Source organism: Sus scrofa, chromosome 1 (genome assembly GCF_054392235.1).
Source record: "Sus scrofa isolate SSC_HxYL_T2T_F1_AM1 chromosome 1, Sscrofa_HxYL_maternal_Yorkshire_Landrace_v2.0, whole genome shotgun sequence".
In the NCBI taxonomy this organism is placed as follows: Eukaryota; Metazoa; Chordata; class Mammalia; order Artiodactyla; family Suidae; genus Sus; species Sus scrofa.
The window spans coordinates 179,862,802-179,882,173 of NC_139383.1; the positions used below are offsets into that span (position 1 = coordinate 179,862,802).

The window sequence follows — 19,372 nt, forward strand, 5'->3', positions numbered from 1 at the left end:
CGCAAATCAATCAACGTCATACACCACATTAACAAAAAAAAAGTCAAAAATCATATGATCATCTCAATAGACGCAGAAAAAGCATTTGACAAAGTTCAACATCCATTCATGATCAAGACCCTCGCCAAAGTGGGTATAGAGGGAACATTCCTGAATATAATCAAAGCCATTTATGATAAACCCACAGCAAATATAATCCTCAATGGGGAAAAACTGAAAGCCTTCTCACTCAAATCTGGAACAAGACAGGGATGCCCACTCTCACCACTGCTCTTCAACATAGTTTTGGAAGTCTTAGCCACAGCAATTAGACAAACAAAAGAAATAAAAGGCATCCATATAGGAAGAGAAGAGATCAAACTGTCACTGTATGCAGATGACATGATTCTATATCTAGAAAACCCTAAGGACTCAACCCCAAAACTCCTTGAACTGATTAATAAATTCAGCAAAGTGGCAGGATATAAGATTAACATTCAGAAGTCAGTGGCATTTCTGTATACCAGCAATGAAACATTAGAAAAGGAATACAAAAATACTATACCTTTTAAAACTGTACCTCACAAAATCAAATACCTCAGAATACACCTGACCAAAGAGGTAAAGGACCTATATGCCGAGAACTATAAAACTTTAATCAAAGAAATCAAAGAAGATGTAAAGAAATGGAAAGATATTCCATGTTCCTGGATTGGAAAAATCAATATTGTGAAAATGGCCATCCTACCCAAAGCAATCTACAGATTCAATGCAATCCCTATCAAATTACCCATGACATTTTTCACAGAACTAGAACAAACAATCCAAACATTTATATGGAGCCACAAAAGACCCAGAATCACCAAAGCAATCCTGAGAAACAAAAACCAAGCAGGAGGCATAACTCTCCCAGACTTCAAGAAATCCTACAAAGCCACAGTCATGAAAACAGTGTGGTACTGGTATCAAAACAGACAGACAGACCAATGGAACAGAATAGAGAATCCGGAAATTAACCCTGACACCTATGGTCAATTAATCTTTGACAAGGGAGGCAAGAACATAAAATGGGAAAAGGAAAGTCTATTCAGCAAGCATTGCTGGGAAACCTGGACAGCTGCATGCAAAGCAATGAAACTAGAACACACCCTCACACCATGCACAAAAATAAACTCCAAATGGCTGAAAGACTTAAATATACGACAGGACACCATCCAACTCCTAGAAGAAAACATAGGCAAAACACTCTCTGACATCAACATCATGAATATTTTCTCAGGTCAGTCTCCCAAAGCAATAGAAACTAGAGCAAAAATAAACCCATGGGACCTCATCAAACTGAAAAGCTTTTGCACAGCAAAGGAAACCCAAAAGAAAACAAAAAGACAGCTTACAGAATGGAAGAAAATAGTTTCAAATGATGCAACGGATAAGGGCTTAATCTCTAGAATATATAAGCAACTTATACAACTCAACAGCAAAAAAGCCAATCAATCAATGGAAAAATGGGCAAAAGACCTGAATAGACATTTCTCCAAAGAAGATACACAGATGGCCAGCAAACACATGAAAAAATGCTCAACATCGCTGATTATTAGAGAAATGCAAATCAAAACTACCATGAGATACCACCTCACACCAGTCAGAATGGCCATCATTAATAAATCCACAAATAACAAGTGCTGGAGGGGCTGTGGAGAAAAGGGAACCCTCCTGCACTGTTGGTGGGAATGTAAACTGGTACAGCCACTATGGAGAACAGTTTGGAGATACCTTAGAAATCTATACATAGAACTTCCATATGACCCTGCAATCCCACTCTTGGGCATCTATCCGGACAAAGCTCTACTTAAAAGAGACACATGCACCCGCATGTTCATTGCAGCACTATTCACAATAGCCAGGACATGGAAACAATCCAAATGTCCATCGACAGAGGATTGGATTCGGAAGAAGTGGTATATATACACAATGGAATATTACTCAGCCATAAAAAAGGATGCCATAATGCCATTTGCAGCAACATGGATGGAACTAGAGAATCTCATCCTGAGTGAAATGAGCCAGAAAGACAAAGGCAAATACCATATGATATCACTTATAACTGGAATCTAATATCCAGCACAAATGAACATCTCCTCAGAAGAGAAAATCATGGACTTGGAGAAGAGACTTGTGGTTGCCTGATGGGAGGGGGAGGGAGTGGGAGGGATTGGGAGCTTGGGCTTATCAGACACAACCTAGAATAGATTTACAAGGAGATCCCGCTGAATAGCATTGAGAACTATGTCTAGATACTCATGTTGCAACAGAAGAAATGGTGGGGGAAAAACTGTAATTGTAATGTATACATGTAAGGATAACCTGACCCCCTTGCGGTACAGTGGGAAAATAAAATTAAAAAAAAAAAAAAAGAAATAGGCTTTGGTTCAAATCCCCACTCAAATATTAACCATGACTTTCAACAAGTTTCTTAATCTTCTTGAGCCTCAGTTGTTCCATCTATGAAATAGGAATTGGATCATAGCGTTTTACCATCATCAGACAATGTAACACATATAAAGCATTTTGCAAAGTGTCGATACATCATGACATTCCACAAATGGTAGTGTTGCAGGATACTTGTGCAGAAAGACCAGACACTGAGGCTTTTTGCCAGGAAGCAGCATTTATTCATGCCGGCACTGGCTCAGTAGATTCACATCCAAAGGCTGAGCCCCAAATGCAGCAGGGCATTGTCTTATATACCCTCCGTTATTTTCCCTTTTACATTTTGGTCCCTTTGTCCCCCTTATATGATAACATACATTCTGTAAATTCTAGTTGGATGGTCTATGTTACAAAGTTGCACATGGATACTGATTATGTCTTGCTGCCACAGAGTTACACATGCACACACAGATGCTGGTTATGCCACTTTGCCTTCCCTTTGTTCTGGGAGGGCCCTTACCAGAGTAACTCACATTCTTACTCATCCCACCCCGTCTGTTCCTGATGGTTATATGCCCCATCCTCTGTCTGTTGCTGGTACTCAGCTGCCTTTAGCTCCCGTCAAACAGCTCCCAGTGTCTCAGATTGGCAGCCGCTCCAGAAGGTCCTGCTTGTCTTCAAGGCAGCCCCCGAGTCCAAAGTGATAACTGGAAACCAGTACAATAGAATACTGCTTTCACCCCACCTCTAGAAGAAGCTTATGGCACAGTCACTGCCAAAGCCTCTTCCGAGCAGTTGTTCCACTAGCTCTAGAAATGTTGGAAACATTGGCTTTTAGAAAAGTGAGCCTTAGGAAGCAGAAGCTGCCTCATCAGTCCCCCAGGCAGACATCTAATCCATCTTTTTCTTTAGAACAATCTTAGTCCTAATGCAAACCTTTAGGAAGTTCTCTGATCCTTCTTTTCTTTAGGATGAGCTTGATGGAACTCCCAGTGGCTTCCTCCCTTTTGGAGTAGGGGGTAGGGCACCTCACTTCCCTCCTGGCAACATCTCGACTCAGCTTTTTAGGGAATTTAGCCATAGCTAGTCTTGCCTGCAGATACCCAGAGCCCATGGGGATATATATGCAGATGGATCCCTAGAATAGCGCAGTTCACCAACGTAAACATGCAAATCATTTGAAGCACAAATCCTGGTTTACAAAAGAACATTTCAAAAACCAGATCCCTGAGCTCACAGCTCTGAGAAGAAAGCTCAGAGCTGCACAGAGCTAGCCAGAGCCAGTTGCCTGCCTGTCTGCCTAATGGCTTCCTTCAACATTGCCTCATTCTTCTGTGTAATGTGGAGTTGAGGAAGAACATGAGCAGAAGGAAAGCTGTGAGCTTTCACAGGGAAGCTGTGAGCATGTGTGGAAAGGGCAGTTAGAAGTTGCCCAGAGGAGTCTGGAGGTGGAGGAAGTGGGTGTGCTGCACGGCAGGCCCTGGGTCTTGAATTCATTTTCCCTGCCCTGCCCACAGCTCTTGTGCCGGGAGGATGAAAGGGTGGGCGGATGGCAAGAGACACTTGAAAGTTCCAGGAGTGAGCTGAGGGGTATGGAAGCCACATTGGGAGCCTCGCACTGCATGTTACAGTGAAAGAAGTAAAAGCTGCTGCTTCCTTTACTTGCTGAGCAACTCTCTCATCTCTGGGTCCTCAGCCCCTTCAGTTTTCACCCCCATGGCTGGGTCAGTTCTTCTCCCTTTGTCTCATCCTCCACTTTCGTGCTGGAGACTCTCCAGTCTTCATCACTAGCCCAGATCTCCCTCCTAGTCCCCTGCGCTACATCTCCCTCCAGAGCCCTGCCACCCTCATCCCGAAACCTGCCCCCATCATCTCCCACACCAGACCTGCTCCTCTCTATTTATTTCCTACTCCCAAGTGAGGCTTCATTTGAAGGCAGCATTCTGCAGCTTAAAACATGAGTATCAACAATCATACTGCTTGCTTCTAAATCTGTCCCTGGATCAGGTGCAATGCAGCAGAACTGTGTGTCCAGATCAAATTGTTCTGGTCCCCAGTTACACTGTCAGCCTGCTTGAGGGCTGTTGTGAAACAGCCGCGTGAAACTCCTCTCTGGCTTTGTGCAACGTTTTCTTGAAGATGTTGTTCGTTACATTCCACAGCAGCCTCTTAATGAGGACCCCAGGGAGAGACTCCCCCCAGGTTTAGCTGAGTACAATTAGCTGCCTTTGTTCTGAGCAATCAGCCTACTCTGGTCCCAAGAATCCTGTGTCACGTTACTGCTCACAGCAGAAAGTTCAGAGCTTACCTCTGGCAAGAAGCTGAGAAGGTACAACAATATCTGTTGTGTGCTAACTCCATTTCTGGCTTTGTGATGTCTTCATTTACTTAATTTAATTTACATGATCTTGTATCGTTATAAATATTTATTTAAGCCTCCTTTAAAATTGGATATGAAATATAAAGAATTATACCCTCCATTCTCATAGTTTTATAGATGAACACTACAAGATACATGGATTAAGTAGAAAGATGCACCGTTTAGTAGAGAACATGATTTGGTGGATTCTACCCAAAGGGTGTTTTAAATAGTAACCAAAATCAAAGTAACGGCACTTTTGCTAACCTGCTATAAAAGAGTGCAACATTGTGAGGAGAGATTTAGATCTTGAACTGCAATTGGAGAGCCTGTCAGTTGTAGGAAGCAAACAAAATTCAAGTCCCTTTCATGTGGCTTAAAACACAGACACTCACTCTAATTATTAACATGTAACAAAAATATTGGAGGCCATTTTCTGATAATGGGAGGTCCCTAGCAACCAAACAGGTGATCTCAAGGAATGTGAACCATATGGATCTTCTTTCAGACACTAGGCAGTGTGGCGAAGTGCTCTGAGACCTGTTCTTCCCCGGGCTTCCCTAATGGGCCATTAGAGAAAGGGACTATTTACTGGTTAACAGAGATGAAAGTTTCTGTCATTTTCCTGCAAGCGAACAGGTCTTTAATATTTCCTGAAACCACAGGTCTGCTTCGTGTCTTGTAACTGAAAGAGCTATAATCCTTAACACCAGAGAGCAGTGGGCCCCCAGTAGTACCATGGCAGGCCAAGGGAGCAGAAACACCTGCAAGAAAATTAGGCAGGGCATTTTTTTTTTTTTAAGCCATAAGCCATGTCTGGGATCTGTAAATGCTAGCTGATCACTGGCAGATTTTTTTGTTTTGTTTTGTTTTGTTTTTTTATTTGTTTGTTTTTTGGTCAAATGTTTTCAATGACTTCCCTGTACCTGAGCAAGTTATTAGCTGGACGAATTTTGCACAGATTCCCAGGAGGCTGAACTATCATTCTCCACATCTGTTTGTCAGTGTTATCTGTTATGTTCACAGCTTCTGTCTCTAATAGCAAGTCTTAGTCTCTTTAATTGGGTAAACTTTCTCTTCCCCTGACACTAATGAACGTATTTTTATTAGAGTCTGCACTTTCCCAATCATCGTTTCTGGATTTGGGGTTTTATGAGTAGATCAAGGACAAGCCGAGTTTGAGGTGGGAGAGAAGGTTAACCTTCCCTTTAGGACACGATATGAAGACTAATTCACAAATATGCTAATCAGAGTCTGAAACAAAGGCATTTTATCAGTTGAGGTAGGAGATGGATAAATTTGAGAAACAGTAGGCAGGCCTGTTTAGGGTATGTTAATTTAATTATACTTTAGCCTTTAGCTGCCAGATTTTTAAGAAGACATACTTCTAACTCTTTAGGGAAATAAATACCTTTTTCCTATGGAAGGCCAAGAATACCCAGCAAATTACAGCCAGAATTCTATTCAAGCTTTAATTTTTTTCTAAATGAAATAACTATATTGTTTTCATTCTGACTGAAAATTGCTACAAGCTTATTTTTTTATTGGTACAAAAAATACAGATGCTCATAAAGAAGAAAGTGAAAATATTTATATTCTTACCGCTCAGAGGGAAACACTGCTAACATTTGGTGTGTTTCTTTCAGGCTCTTTCCTGTTCATATAAACAGAAATATATATATATAAAATATAAGAAAGGATTTGTGCTATACATAAAATGTTTATAACTTACTTTTTCCTTAATATATTTTAGATGCTTTCCATGTCAATATGTACATAGATCACTGTCATTAATGATGATGACTGTTGAATTCTTTGCTATTTATATCAGAACTTATGAAATTCTCTATTTTTTGACATTTAGGTTGTGTATCAGTCACCTATGGTCATAATAACACTCATAAAAAGACAACTACAAAGTCTCGGTGCCCTGCAGAAATAAGCAGTGCTTCTTATTTGTGGTCGTGAGTTTGCAGACTGGCTGGGGTAGCACTAGTACCTTATGAGATAGATAGTGATGCTCTGACCCATGAGTCTGTCATTCCTGAGATTTTCTCACACTGTTACCAGCAGTGTTGTGTGTTTTCTCATATGACAGCAAATGTGCATGAGTGCAAGCCCTATTGCACAAAATGCTTGTCAAGCCTTGGGTTGCATCTTGGTTGTGAATATTTCATTGGCCAAAAAAAATCATTGGCCAGCCTGAATTTGGGGGGCAGAATATACACAGGCTTCGCAGAGAGGGACCTGGGAAGAATACGTATTTCCAAGCATGAATCTAACCTACCACATGGCCTTCTTTTGTCATTATTGGAAGCAATGCCGTGAACACTCCCATGCTTACAGATTGCACACGATTGACGTTTAAAGATAAATTCATGGAAGTGAAAATTGGTCAGAGATCAAAGTACACATAAAATTTTGGTTTTTAGACATGTGACCAGACTACCTTTGTTAGACTTGTTTAAAAACAAAACTGTTGCTCAGGAATTTGTTTGTTTGTTTGTTTGTTTGTTTAACTGCTACTTGTGAGATTGTCTGGGGAGAGGAAAAAGGAGGATATTCACTAAGCTAAAAAACAACAACAAAACATTTGTACTTGATTGAGGGGAAAAAAACCTCCAATAACGACAAATTTGGGCTTTAAGTATAACTTTTAGACTTTGTAAAGAAAAAAGGTCCAGTTAATTCTCAAAGATCCAGGACAAGATAGTCTGATGACTTGGATTACCATATTGTTAAACTCGCATGGAAAGTACTGAAAGATAGCTCTACCTTCTAAATATATTTATACAATTTGAGTTATTAAGCTTAAGAATTCCTGGGGAAATGAAACTTTTAAAAATAGATGTAATTTTTTCACAGCACAGGAAGTAGCTAAGCTAATTTTTCTAAGTAGCTCAGGACCTCCATTCAACTCCAAAAGGCAGTGACAACCCAGAGAATGATTTTCTCAGGTATATGCAGCTCAGAGAGAGAAGACGAGCCTTTCTTTTCCTTACTCTTGTCACTTTTTCTTTCCCTTCTCTCCCTCTCTATCTTTTTGTTCCTCTCTTTACTTTAGCCTCTTTCTTCTTTCCATTGATCCACTGAGTTTTTAAATTACAATGGAAGGAAAGGAGGGAGGGAGGAAGGAAAGGAGGGAGGGTGGGAGGAAGGAAGGAAGAAGAAAAGATGCCCATAGCTGGTTAGAGCAATCATTTTATTGTATCTGCTGACTAAAATGTTATTTTCTCACCTCATTAATTCAGTCTTTCATTCTGTAGACATTTATGAGAGCACTATGGTTTCTAATAAATGAACTTCCCTAAGTGGATCATAAGAAGGTAGAGATTCTTGGTGTTTCCTAGCCACTCCTTGAAAATACATCCTTCTAGCTTTTAACACCAGAGAAGTGGCTGAGAACCATGGGTACCCTTCCCAAAATCCAACATCAACATGAGGTTAAAAAAAAACAAAAAACAAAAAACTGATCTCTGCTCCTTCTGACCCCACTCTCATCACAAAAGGGCCTAAGATACCCAGCCATATCATTTAGTAATGTGTTTGGCTTCAAGTAATAGTAACCAGCTTACAGTGACTTAAACCAAGAGGGATTTGGTTTCCTCTCATAACAGAAGGTCTAGAAGTGGGCAGTGACCAAAGTTGTTGTTCAGTACTTTAACAATAACATCCTTTCTCCTGATTCCCTTGGCCTTTTCTACATGGTCACGGGGTGGCCGACCATCACATCTGAATTCAAGGCAGAATGATGGAAAGGCAGCACAGTAACTTTTAATAGGAAAGCAAAACTTTCCCCTTACGTTACCTCCCACTGAGCTCAGCTTATATGTCACTGGCCAGAACTGTTGGCCTGCCCATCCCTAGCCTATGAGGGAGGTTGGGAAAGTGAGTATTTCTGATGAGGACATCAAGAAAAGAAGGGGAGTGAGAATGGATATTGGATTACCAGTAAAATAGTCTTACACAACCAGGAATACAAAATATCAACAAGCTATGAAAGCACTCTGCAGGGATAGTGAGAGAGCTAAGAAAGGAGGTCCAAGGCCAAGTAGGGCTGCCTGCAACCTTGAGCCCTTCAGCTCGGTTCCAAAGTATCAGACACCCATTCTTCTTGAGTCCCTTCTTCTTAAACTTTCCCCAAACTTCATAGATTTGAATATATGTAAATGTATGGTTTATGTCTTTTTTGATATATTGGAATTATAACGGACTAAATATTATTAATGACTAATGACTTATATTTGGCTTTTGACTGGACATTTTGCTTAAGTGAGAGTCCTCTTCTTGAACTTGGTGAAGTGGAGTGAGAGGCAGTGCTGTGTCATGAGGCCAGCATCTGATTGGTTGGCAGTTTACTTAGGAAAGTATTTTGAACTTGAACTTTCACAGCCTCTGTTTCTTACTCCGGGGAATGAAGACTGCATACACTCTGCTTGCCTCTTAGGGTTGTGAGCAAAATTTAACACATGAGAAAGAAGACTGTAGACAGTAATAGGCCCTTTGAATGTGTGTTAGTGTCTCTTTCTCAATGGGCCCATCAGACAGCTTTTCTCTGGATCTGGACTTTCTCAGGATTTGAAACTATGATGAAGACAAGATTATTCCCCAAAAGGAGCTTTTGAAATATTTTCCTACACAGCTTCTGAAGCCCTGACCACCAGGGAAGTTCTGTCTGCTGATCTTACTGACTCCACCGGCACAGTTGAATCATGAAGAATGTCCATGGAGAATGGTTCTGCTTTTCTGCATTAGCTCTCAGAAAGGTCCACATGCTATTGTTTCCATGAGTATCATCAGAAGAACAAACTGGCCATGAATCTCCCCTAAATTATTTTCCCAATGAAAGTTGCCATTATCATTACAAATTTATTTGTTTATTTTTTTGTCTTTTGTCTTTTTAGGGCCGCACCTGTGGCACATGGAGGTTCCCAAGCTAAGTGTCCAATAGGAGCTACAGCTGCCGGCCTACACCACAGCCACAGCAACGCAGGATCCAAGCTGTGTCTGCAACCTACACCACAGCTCACAGCAACACCAGATCTGTAACCCACTGAGCAAGGCCTCATGGATACTAGTCAACTAGTCAGGTTTGTTAACTGCTGAGGCATGACAGGAACTCCCCATTACCAATTTAAATTTGTGGAAACCAAGGCTCAGAAAAACTATGTGTTTTGCCCAAGATCTGTTCTTTAAACCAGATCTGTCATATCAGAAAGAAGAGTTCTTAGCCTCAACTCCAACCAGGGGCCAAAGATAACAATATCAACATCAAAATTCTCCTTTTCCTCCTTCTCCTTATCATCCTTTAAGTCCACTTCTTAAGCTTATGTAACTCTTTTCTCAGCTCCAAGGTTGGTTGAACTGTGAATTTATTATTCCCAATTTACAGGTGAGGAAACTGCAGCTTAGAGACATGCAGTGACCCACCTATGATGCTGTAGGGAATTCATGGTTTAGGGAGACCTAGTGATGGAGTAAGACTTAGAGTTAAGATTCTCCTTCCTAAAAAATACCTTGAAACAAATGATAATGAAGACACAACCTCTCAAAATCTATGGGAGGCCGCAAAAGCAGTGCTCAGAGGGAAATTTATAGCAATACAGGCCTTTCTCAAAAAAGAAGAAAGATCCCAAATTGACAACTTAACCCTCCACCTAAACGAATTAGAAAAAGAAGAACAAAAAAGACCGAAAGTCAGCAGAGGGAATGAAATTATAAAGATCAAAGAAGAAATCAATAAAATAGAGACTCAAAAAACAATAGAGAAAATTAATAAAACCAAGAGCTGGTTCTTTGAAAAGGTGAACAAAATTGACAAACCCCTGGCCAGACTCACTAAAAAGAGGAGAAAAAGAATTCAAATAAACAAAATTATAAATGAAAAAGGAGAAATCACAATGGATACTGCAGAAATACAAAAAACCATAAGAGAATACTATGAACAACTATATGCCAACAAATTTGACAATCTGGAAGAAATGGACAATTTTCTAGAACCTTACAGCCTGCCAAAACTGAATCAAGAAGAAACAGGACCAATTGAACAGACCAATCACTGGAAATGAAATTGAAGATGTCATAAAAACACTCCCTACAAATAAAAGTCCAGGACCAGATGGCTTCACAGGTGAATTCTATCAAATGTATAAAGAGGAACTGATGCCCATCCTCCTTAAACTCTTTCAAAAGGTTGAAGAAGAAGGAATACTCCCAAAGATATTCTATGATGCCACCATCACCCTCATTCCAAAACCAGGCAGAGATACCACCAAAAAAGAAAACTATCGCCCAATATCATTGATGAATATAGATGCAGAAATTCTCAACAAAATCTTAGCCAACCGAATCCAACAACATATCAAAAAAATTATACACCATGACCAGGTTGGGTTCATCCCAGGTTCACAAGGATGTTTCAACATACGCAAATCAATCAACGTCATACACCACATTAACAAATGAAAAAGTCAAAAACCATATGATCATCTCAAAAGACGCAGAAAAAGCATTTGACAAAGTCCAACATCCATTCATGATCAAGACCCCCGCCAAGTGGGTATAGAGGGAACATTCCTGAACATAAAGCCATTTATGATAAACCCACAGCAAATATAATCCTCAATGGGGAAAAACTGAAAGCCTTCTCACTCAAATCTGGAACAAGACAGGGATGCCCACTCTCCCCACTGCTCTTCAACATAGTTTTAGAAGTCCTAACCACAGCAATTAGGCAAACAAAAGAAATAAAAGGCATCCATATAGGAAGAGAAGAGATCAAACTGTCACTGTATGCAGATGACATGATACTATACATAGAAAACCCTAAGGACTCAACCCAAAAACTCCTTGAACTGATTAATAAATTCAGCAAAGTAGCAGGATATAAGATTAACATTCAGAAGTCAGTGGCATTTCTGTATACCAGCAATGAAATGTTAGAAAAGGAATACGTAAATACAATACCTTTTAAAATTGCACCTCACAAAATCAAACACCTCGGAATACACCTGACCAAGGAGGTAAAGGACTTATATGCCGAGAACTATAAAACTTTAATCAAAGAAATCAAAGAAGATGTAAAGAAATGGAAAGATATTCCATGTTCCTGGATTGGAAAAATCAATATTGTGAAAATGGCCATCCTACCCAAAGCACTCTACAGATTCAATGCAATCCCTATCAAATTACCCATGACATTTTTCACAGAACTAGAACAAACAATCCAAACATTTATATGGAACAACAAAAGACCCAGAATCACCAAAGCAATCCTGAGAAACAAAAACCAAGCAGGAGGCATAACTCTCCCAGACTTCAAAAAATATTACAAAGCCACAGTCATGAAAACAGTGTGGTACTGGTATCAAAACAGACAGACAGACCAATGGAACAGAATAGAGAACCCGGAAATAAACCCTGACACCTATAGTCAATTAATCTTTGACAAGGGAGGCAAGAACATAAAATGGGAAAAAGAAAGTCTATTCAGCAAGCATTGCTGGGAAACCTGGACAGATGCATGCAAAACAATGAAACTAGATTTTGCTAGATTGGGGTGGTTAGCTCCTGTTCTCGTAAGGGTGACTCACTTCATCCCATTTTTTGATACTTTTAACACCTGGAGGAGATCTTCATGATTCTAAGCTCTTCTATCTAGACACTTAAGCCTGGACTTTTCCTACAATCCAGCTCTTTGGTTGTTGTTTTTTTTTTCCCCCCTCTTCAACTCAACATGAGTGTGGATCCAGCTTGTCCCCAAAGCCTGCTTTGCCCCGAAGCATCCATTTCCAGCGAATCTTCACCAATGCCTGAGGTTTATGGGCCTGAAGAAAATTATGCCTCCTTGCAGATGTCAGCTGCTGAGACCCTCGACACCGAGACTGTCTCTCCTCTTCCTTCCTCCATGGATCTGCTTATTCAGGACAGCCCTGATTCTTCCACAAGCCCCAGAGTAAAACCACTGCCCACATCTGCAGAGAAGAGCACAGACAAGGAGGAAAAGGTCCCAGTCAAGAAGCAGAAGATCAGAACTGTGTTCTCGCAGACCCAGCTCTGTGTCCTCAACGACAGATTTCAGAGGCAGAAGTACCTCAGCCTCCAGCAGATGCAAGAACTTTCCAACATCCTGAACCTTAGCTACAAACAGGTTAAAACCTGGTTCCAGAACCAGCGAATGAAATGTAAGAGGTGGCAGAAAAACTACTGGCCAAGGAATAGCAACAGTGTGATTCAGGGCTCAGCCAGTACAGAATACCCGGGCTTCTATTCCTATCACCAAGGATGCCTGGTGAACGCTTCTGGAAACCTGCCCGTGTGGGGTAATCAGAGCTGGAATAACCCATCATGGAGCAACCAGACCTGGAACAGCCAGTCTTGGAGCAACCAAACCTGGAACAGCCAGACCTGGTGCCCCCAAGCCTGGAATAACCAGACTTGGAATAGCCAGCTCAACAACTATGTTGAGGAATTCCTGCAGCCCCAGCTCCAGTTTCAGCAAAATTCTATCAGTGATTTGGAGGCCGTCTTGGAAACTGCTGGGGAAAATCATAATGTAATACAGCAGACTTCAAAGTACTGCGGTACCCAGCAGCAAATCATGGATTTATTCCCAAATTACTCCATGAACATACAGCCTGAAGATATGTGACGATCATTTTATTTTTTTAAAAAATTTTATTGGAGTATAGTTGATTTACAATGTTGTGTCAATTTCTGCTGCACCGTAAAGTGACCCAGTCATACATATACACATTTTTTTTTTTTTTTTTTTTTTTAGGCATATGTAGGCTCTCGGGCTAGGGGTTGATTCGGAGCAGCTACAGCTGCTGGCCTAGGCCACAATCACAGCAATGCAGGATCTGAGCTGCATCTGTGACCTACATCACAGCTTATGGCAACGCCGGATCCTTAACCTACTGAGAAAGGCCAGGGATTGAACCTGCGTCTTCATGGGTGCTAGTCAGATTCGTTTCTGCTGAGCCACAAAGGCGACTCCGGTATACATTCTTTTTCTCATATTCCATCATCCAGGGACTTAATATAGTTCTCTGTGCTCTACAGTGGGACCTCATTGTTTCTCCATTCTAAATGTAATAGTTTGCATCTACCAACCCTCAAATCCCTGTCTATCCCTCTGCGCCCCCCCCCCCCCAGCCTTGGCAACCACAGGTCTGTTCTCTACATCTGTGCTTCTGTTTCTGTTTTGTAGATAGGTTCATTTTTGTCATATTTTAGATTCCACATGTAGGTGATATCATATAGAATTTGTCATTCTCTTTCTGATTTCACTTAGTATAAGCATCTAGTTGCATCCGTGTCATTGGAAATGGCATTATTTGGGGTTTTTTTATGGCTGGGTAGTAATCCACTGTATGATGATTCTATTCAATCTGGGAAGTGATAGTATTTTCTAGAACTTTTGTTTAGGTTTGTTTCTCTGACTTGATAAAACCTGGTCTCATGCCTTCTGTGCTAATTTGGAGGTGGGGCTGGGCAGGTATAATTGAAGTCTCATCAAAGAGGCTTGAGTAGCACTGGCTTCTTACATGGAGAACATGATAAAAGAAGTGTCTGGCTATAGCGACTAGATAGAATACTATTTGCTGGATGTCTTTATGATTGAGAATCTAACCCTCAAAAACAGGAAGCAAAAATACCAAGATGTAAAATAAAAAGTACAAAGATGTGTGATGGATTATTCACGGTTTCTGGGAGGGAGAGGCTTCACTTGTTAAGGGAAAGGGTTTTTATTTTACCCTACCGTGTGCTTCACTGATTTCTTCTGCTCTGACCAACCCCTCATTTGTTCATCACCCTAGTATTTGTAGGAAGAAGTTGCGTATTTTGCCACACCATGCTCCTGCCAGTGTGACTGGTTCATTTATTAAATACAAATAAATACCTGTTTTTATCATTAAAAAAAAAAAAAAAACAATGAAACTAGAACACACCCTTACACCATGCACAAAAATAAACTCCAAATGGCTGAAAGACTTAAATATACGACAGGACACCATCCAACTCCTAGAAGAAAACATAGGCAAAACACTCTCTGACATCAACATCATGAATATTTTCTCAGGTCAGTCTCCCAGAGCAATAGAAACTAGAGCAAAAATAAACCCATGGGACCTCATCAAACTGAAAAGTTTTTGCACAGCAAAGGAAACCAAAAAGAAAACAAAAAGACAACTTACAGAATGGGAGAAAATAGTTTCAAATGATGAAACTGACAAGGGCTTAATCTCTAGAATATATAAGCAGCTTATACAACTCCACAGCAAAAAAGCCAATCAATCAATGGAAAAATGGGCAAAAGACCTGAATAGACTGTTCTCCAAGGAAGATATACAGATGGCCAGCAAACACATGAAAAAATGCTCAACATCGCTGATTATTAGAGAAATGCAAATCAAAACTACCATGAGATACCACCTCACACCAGTCAGAATGGCCATCATTAATAAATCCACAAATAACAAGTGCTGGAGGGGCTGTGGAGAAAAGGGAACCCTCCTGCACTGTTGGTGGGAATGTAAACTGGTACAGCCACTATGGAGAACAGTTTGGAGATACCTTAGAAATCTATACATAGAACTTCCATATGACCCCACAATCCCACTCTTGGGCATCTATCCGGACAAAACTCTACTTAAAAGAGACACATGCACCCTCGTGTTCATTGCAGCACTATTCACAATAGCCAGGACATGGAAACAATCCAAATGTCCATCGACAGATGATTGGATTCGGAAGATGTGGTATATATACGCAATGGAATATTACTCAGCCATAAAGAAGAACGACATAATGCCATTTGCAGCAACATGGATGGAACTAGAGACTCTCATACTGAGTGAAATGAGTCAGAAAGAGAAAGACAAATACCATATGATATCACTTATAACTGGAATCTAATATCCAGTACAAATGAACATTTCCACAGAAAAGAAAATCATGGACTTAGAAAATAGACTTGTGGCTGCCCGATGGGAGAGGGAGGGAGTGGGAGCTTGGGGTTATCAGATACGACTTAGAATAGATTTACAAGGAGATCCTGCTGAGTACCATTGAGAACTATGTCTAGATACTCATGTTGCAACAGAACAAAGGGTGGGGAAAAAAGAATGAGTACATGTAAGGATAACTTGATCCCCTTGCTGTACAGTGGGAAAAAATAAATTAAAAAAAAAAAAGATTCTCCTTCCTAGTTAGAAGCATTCTAATTTATTTATTTATTTATTTTTGTCTTTTTATATTTTCTAGGGCTGCATCCACGGCATAGGGAGGTTCCCAGGCTAGGTGCCTAATCGGAGTTGTACCCTAATCGGAGTTGTTCCCACTGGCCTGTGCCAGAGCCACCACAACGCCAGATCCCAGCCACATCTGCAACCTACACCACAGCTCATGGCAATGCCGGATCCTTAACCCACTGAGCGAGGCCAGGGATCGAACCTGCAACTTCATGGTTCCTAGTCGGATTCGTTAACCACTGAGCCACGACAGGAACTCCAGAAACATTCTGATTTAAAAGAGGTCATGGGTTTCTGACGAAGCGTTTGGTCCTTGCTGGTTGATAAAATATGCATTCTGGTTGAATTTCACTTAAGAGTTTCCGTCTTCTTAGAAGCAGACATCTGCCCAGTGTCCTCTGCTCTCCTGACCCTTACTGACTTTCTTGGTGGCCTTCATTCAATAAACGTGTAAAGCAGTCTGTGCCTTCACATAGGGCCATTTCTCTGCTATTTTCCTCAGCTCCACTAGAAGCTAGTGTTTCCAGATCTGGAAGAAGGAGGGCAGGGCTGAGGATGGGTGTTGGATAAGCAACCACCACTGCAGCTCCTGCTCTCTTCATTAATGTGAATGGCTCTCTCTAGGGCTGATTGGTTCAACATATCTACATTTCTGCCATAATTCTGATTCTCATCACCGTGGTGTGGAGCCCTAGATGGGGACCTAGGCCAAGGTCTGCCCTTCGTGGCCCTCTCTCTCTCCGTCTCTGGACCTCCGATCCTTATCCCTAAGCTGACAAGATTAAACTGGAAACCCTCTCAGGAATTTTTCTGTGATTCATTTTCCTGCCTGGGCAGAATTACAGTTCACCAGCACCAACTATTTTTGGCTCAAAAGGACTGTGGTTCAGTGGCAGAAGAGGAACTTATTGCAAATTCATCTTTAAAATGTTTTGAGATCACTAACAGAAAACGGAGCTCACTGTTGCCTCCAGAGCATTGGACATCGCCAACCTTGCCAGGCAGAAGGAGGCCTGAATAAAGTGGAATTTGGAGTCCGAAGTGCCTAGAAATCCCAGACTCCTCCTCCCACCTTCTGCGAAGGGGAGTCCCCAGGCCAGGTCCAAGGTCACCCTGCTGGCAAGGACCGTGTGGTCGACATTATTTTATAATGCCTCTCATAGAATGGCAAATCTTTATTAATATCTACATTGGCATTCCTCCTATAAAATTAGTGACTATGTGTATCTGCAGTGCACACCATTTTCTTTGTGGTCGAAGTCAGTTACTACTGCAGTTCAGTGACAGGTTCGTTTTTCAGCCTGTGGAAATAATTACATCGTCAAATACCGCTTCATGATGAAAAACTTTTCTAACCGGGAATAGCTTCCCTCTCACAGTAATTACTTGTGGCAAATATCCTTTTTTTAGAAAATAAACGCTGGACAAATTGAAGTCAGCTCATTTTTTCCTTTCCTGCTAAAATAATCGCAGGAGGAAAAGGTGATCCCAGTTTGGGGGATGTTCCTAGTTTTATAGATCGCATGACATTGAGGCTTCTGCACTCTTCCACACTCTTCTCTCCATCTCAAAATGTTTTCTCAGTCAGAGCTGAAGTGGATCCATCTTCCATTTAAATCAACTTTCTTTAATTCTCCCTTCCTGGGTGATATTAAATCCTTGATTTTACATGTGGGTTTGTTTTTTTTTTTTTTTTTTTTTTATGCTTTAGTAGCTACGGTTTCTCCCTCTTTACTAGTTTTGAGATTCCAGATCCAGTTCCAGTTATGTGATCTTAGGGAAGTGAAACTCTCAGACTTAGTGAAAAAAAAAAAAAAAATGGGCATCATGACTTTTACCCCACAGCGTGGTAGTGGGAATGATATGAGAAAGCTACATTTTAGGAGAGTGGCTGGCACATAGTTAGCTCAGTCTGTGTTCATTCTCCCACTTAATTTTTTTCAATTTTGGTGTGTGGTATACAGGTATTACTCAGATCTCACCCAAACCTTCACTGGAACCAGTTGCCTATCTCCCTGCTGCCAAGCTTCCTTTCTGGTTTTTGTTTTTATTTTCTCCTAGCGTTTTCTCATCTGCTGTACCTGGGTGTGAATTCCCTTGTTTATTTTGACTGCTGATGCCAGCTCATGGTTCGGTATTTCTCCCATGCTTTACAATTTTGGAGTGTAGCTGGTTCAATGGGACTCTTTTGTACCGACAGGGAGATTCTAAATTCTTCTTTCTGAGATGCTACGTGTTTCTCCAGGGGTGGGCCAAGCTTAATGTTAACTTTTGTTTTTGAATACAATATCAACTGAGTAGTCCCCACCAGTTCCTAAAACTTCTGGGTTGTTGCTAAGAAAACTCCTCAGGTCCAGCTCCCTTTCAGCCTAGAAGGGGGTGAGCTATACTCTCAATTGTGGACTGTTTTAAAATTGCATTTGTATCATCTTTGCAGGGTTCATTAGGGTCTTGTACCAGCATAAGACTTTCAGCTTTATGCCAGCACCCTTTGTATTTCCTCTTTATTTCTGATGCCTTGAGGATTTCCCTTTCTTATTCTGAATGTGGCTGTGTGGGATTTTTTTGTGTCTAGATGTATTTCATCCAATTTAGTTATATATTTGGAGCAGGAAGGTCAGTTTTTTTCATCAGTTCAGCTCCCTGTGATCAGGTGAGAAGCTCTGTGCCTCTCTTTTGGCACTGAAATGAATGGCTTTTGGTAACAGTTGCTGACTGTTTTTCAGACTCACTATTCTATGGAAACTGCTTTCTTGAAGGTCAGCAGTAACCTCTTTGTTGGTAAATCTAGTTGCCTTTTCTGAGTCTCAGTATACATATATATTGATTAGGAGGAGGCAAAATTATCAGGTGATATGGTTACATACCTTGAACACCCAAAAGGAAGAAAAAACTGCTGAAATAGTAAAATAATTTAGAAAAATAATTAGGAAGAAAAATTATTCAGAAGTCGGTAAATTTCATATTTATCAATAATAGCCATATATATACATATATGTATATATATATGTAATTTTCGAGTATTTTTATAGTAATCGCAAGAGATTCTCAACCAGTATATGAGGTCACATGTAATATGGTACAGAACAATTCTTGTTTGGCTAATGTTTGCATTCCTCCTGAAGCCCAGCATGAAATCTTGGAAGTAGGTATTTGTCTAGTTCCAAGGAGGTGAAACTATTGATACTTATATTCAGGTCATGTTAAATGTACACAATCCAAGAACACAGCATGACTTTACATTTGTTCAAGTGTTCTTTCGGAGCCTTTAGAAATATTTTAAATATTTTTATAAGTAACTTTTATACTTCTCAAAATAATTTATGTGTATTTTATCTTTTCATTGCCA

General features: G+C 40.6%; 2 protein-coding genes and 1 long non-coding RNA gene across 6 annotated transcripts in view; 2 read left to right on the plus strand and 1 right to left on the minus strand.

Annotated features, from left to right (window-relative positions):
* The window catches only part of THSD4 (thrombospondin type 1 domain containing 4), a 576,503-nt gene that overhangs the window by 299,687 nt on the left and 257,444 nt on the right, over positions 1-19,372 (plus strand). The window lies entirely within an intron of this gene.
* LOC146406890 (uncharacterized) overlaps positions 1-19,372 on the minus strand; it is a 994,549-nt gene that overhangs the window by 246,035 nt on the left and 729,142 nt on the right. The gene's annotated exons all lie outside the window — the stretch shown is intronic.
* LOC100170132 (Nanog homeobox) lies at positions 12,311-13,469 on the plus strand. The gene is given in 1 exon segment (NM_001129971.2): positions 12,311-13,469. A coding segment is annotated over 1 exon segment (915 nt). The 5' UTR covers positions 12,311-12,503; the 3' UTR covers positions 13,419-13,469.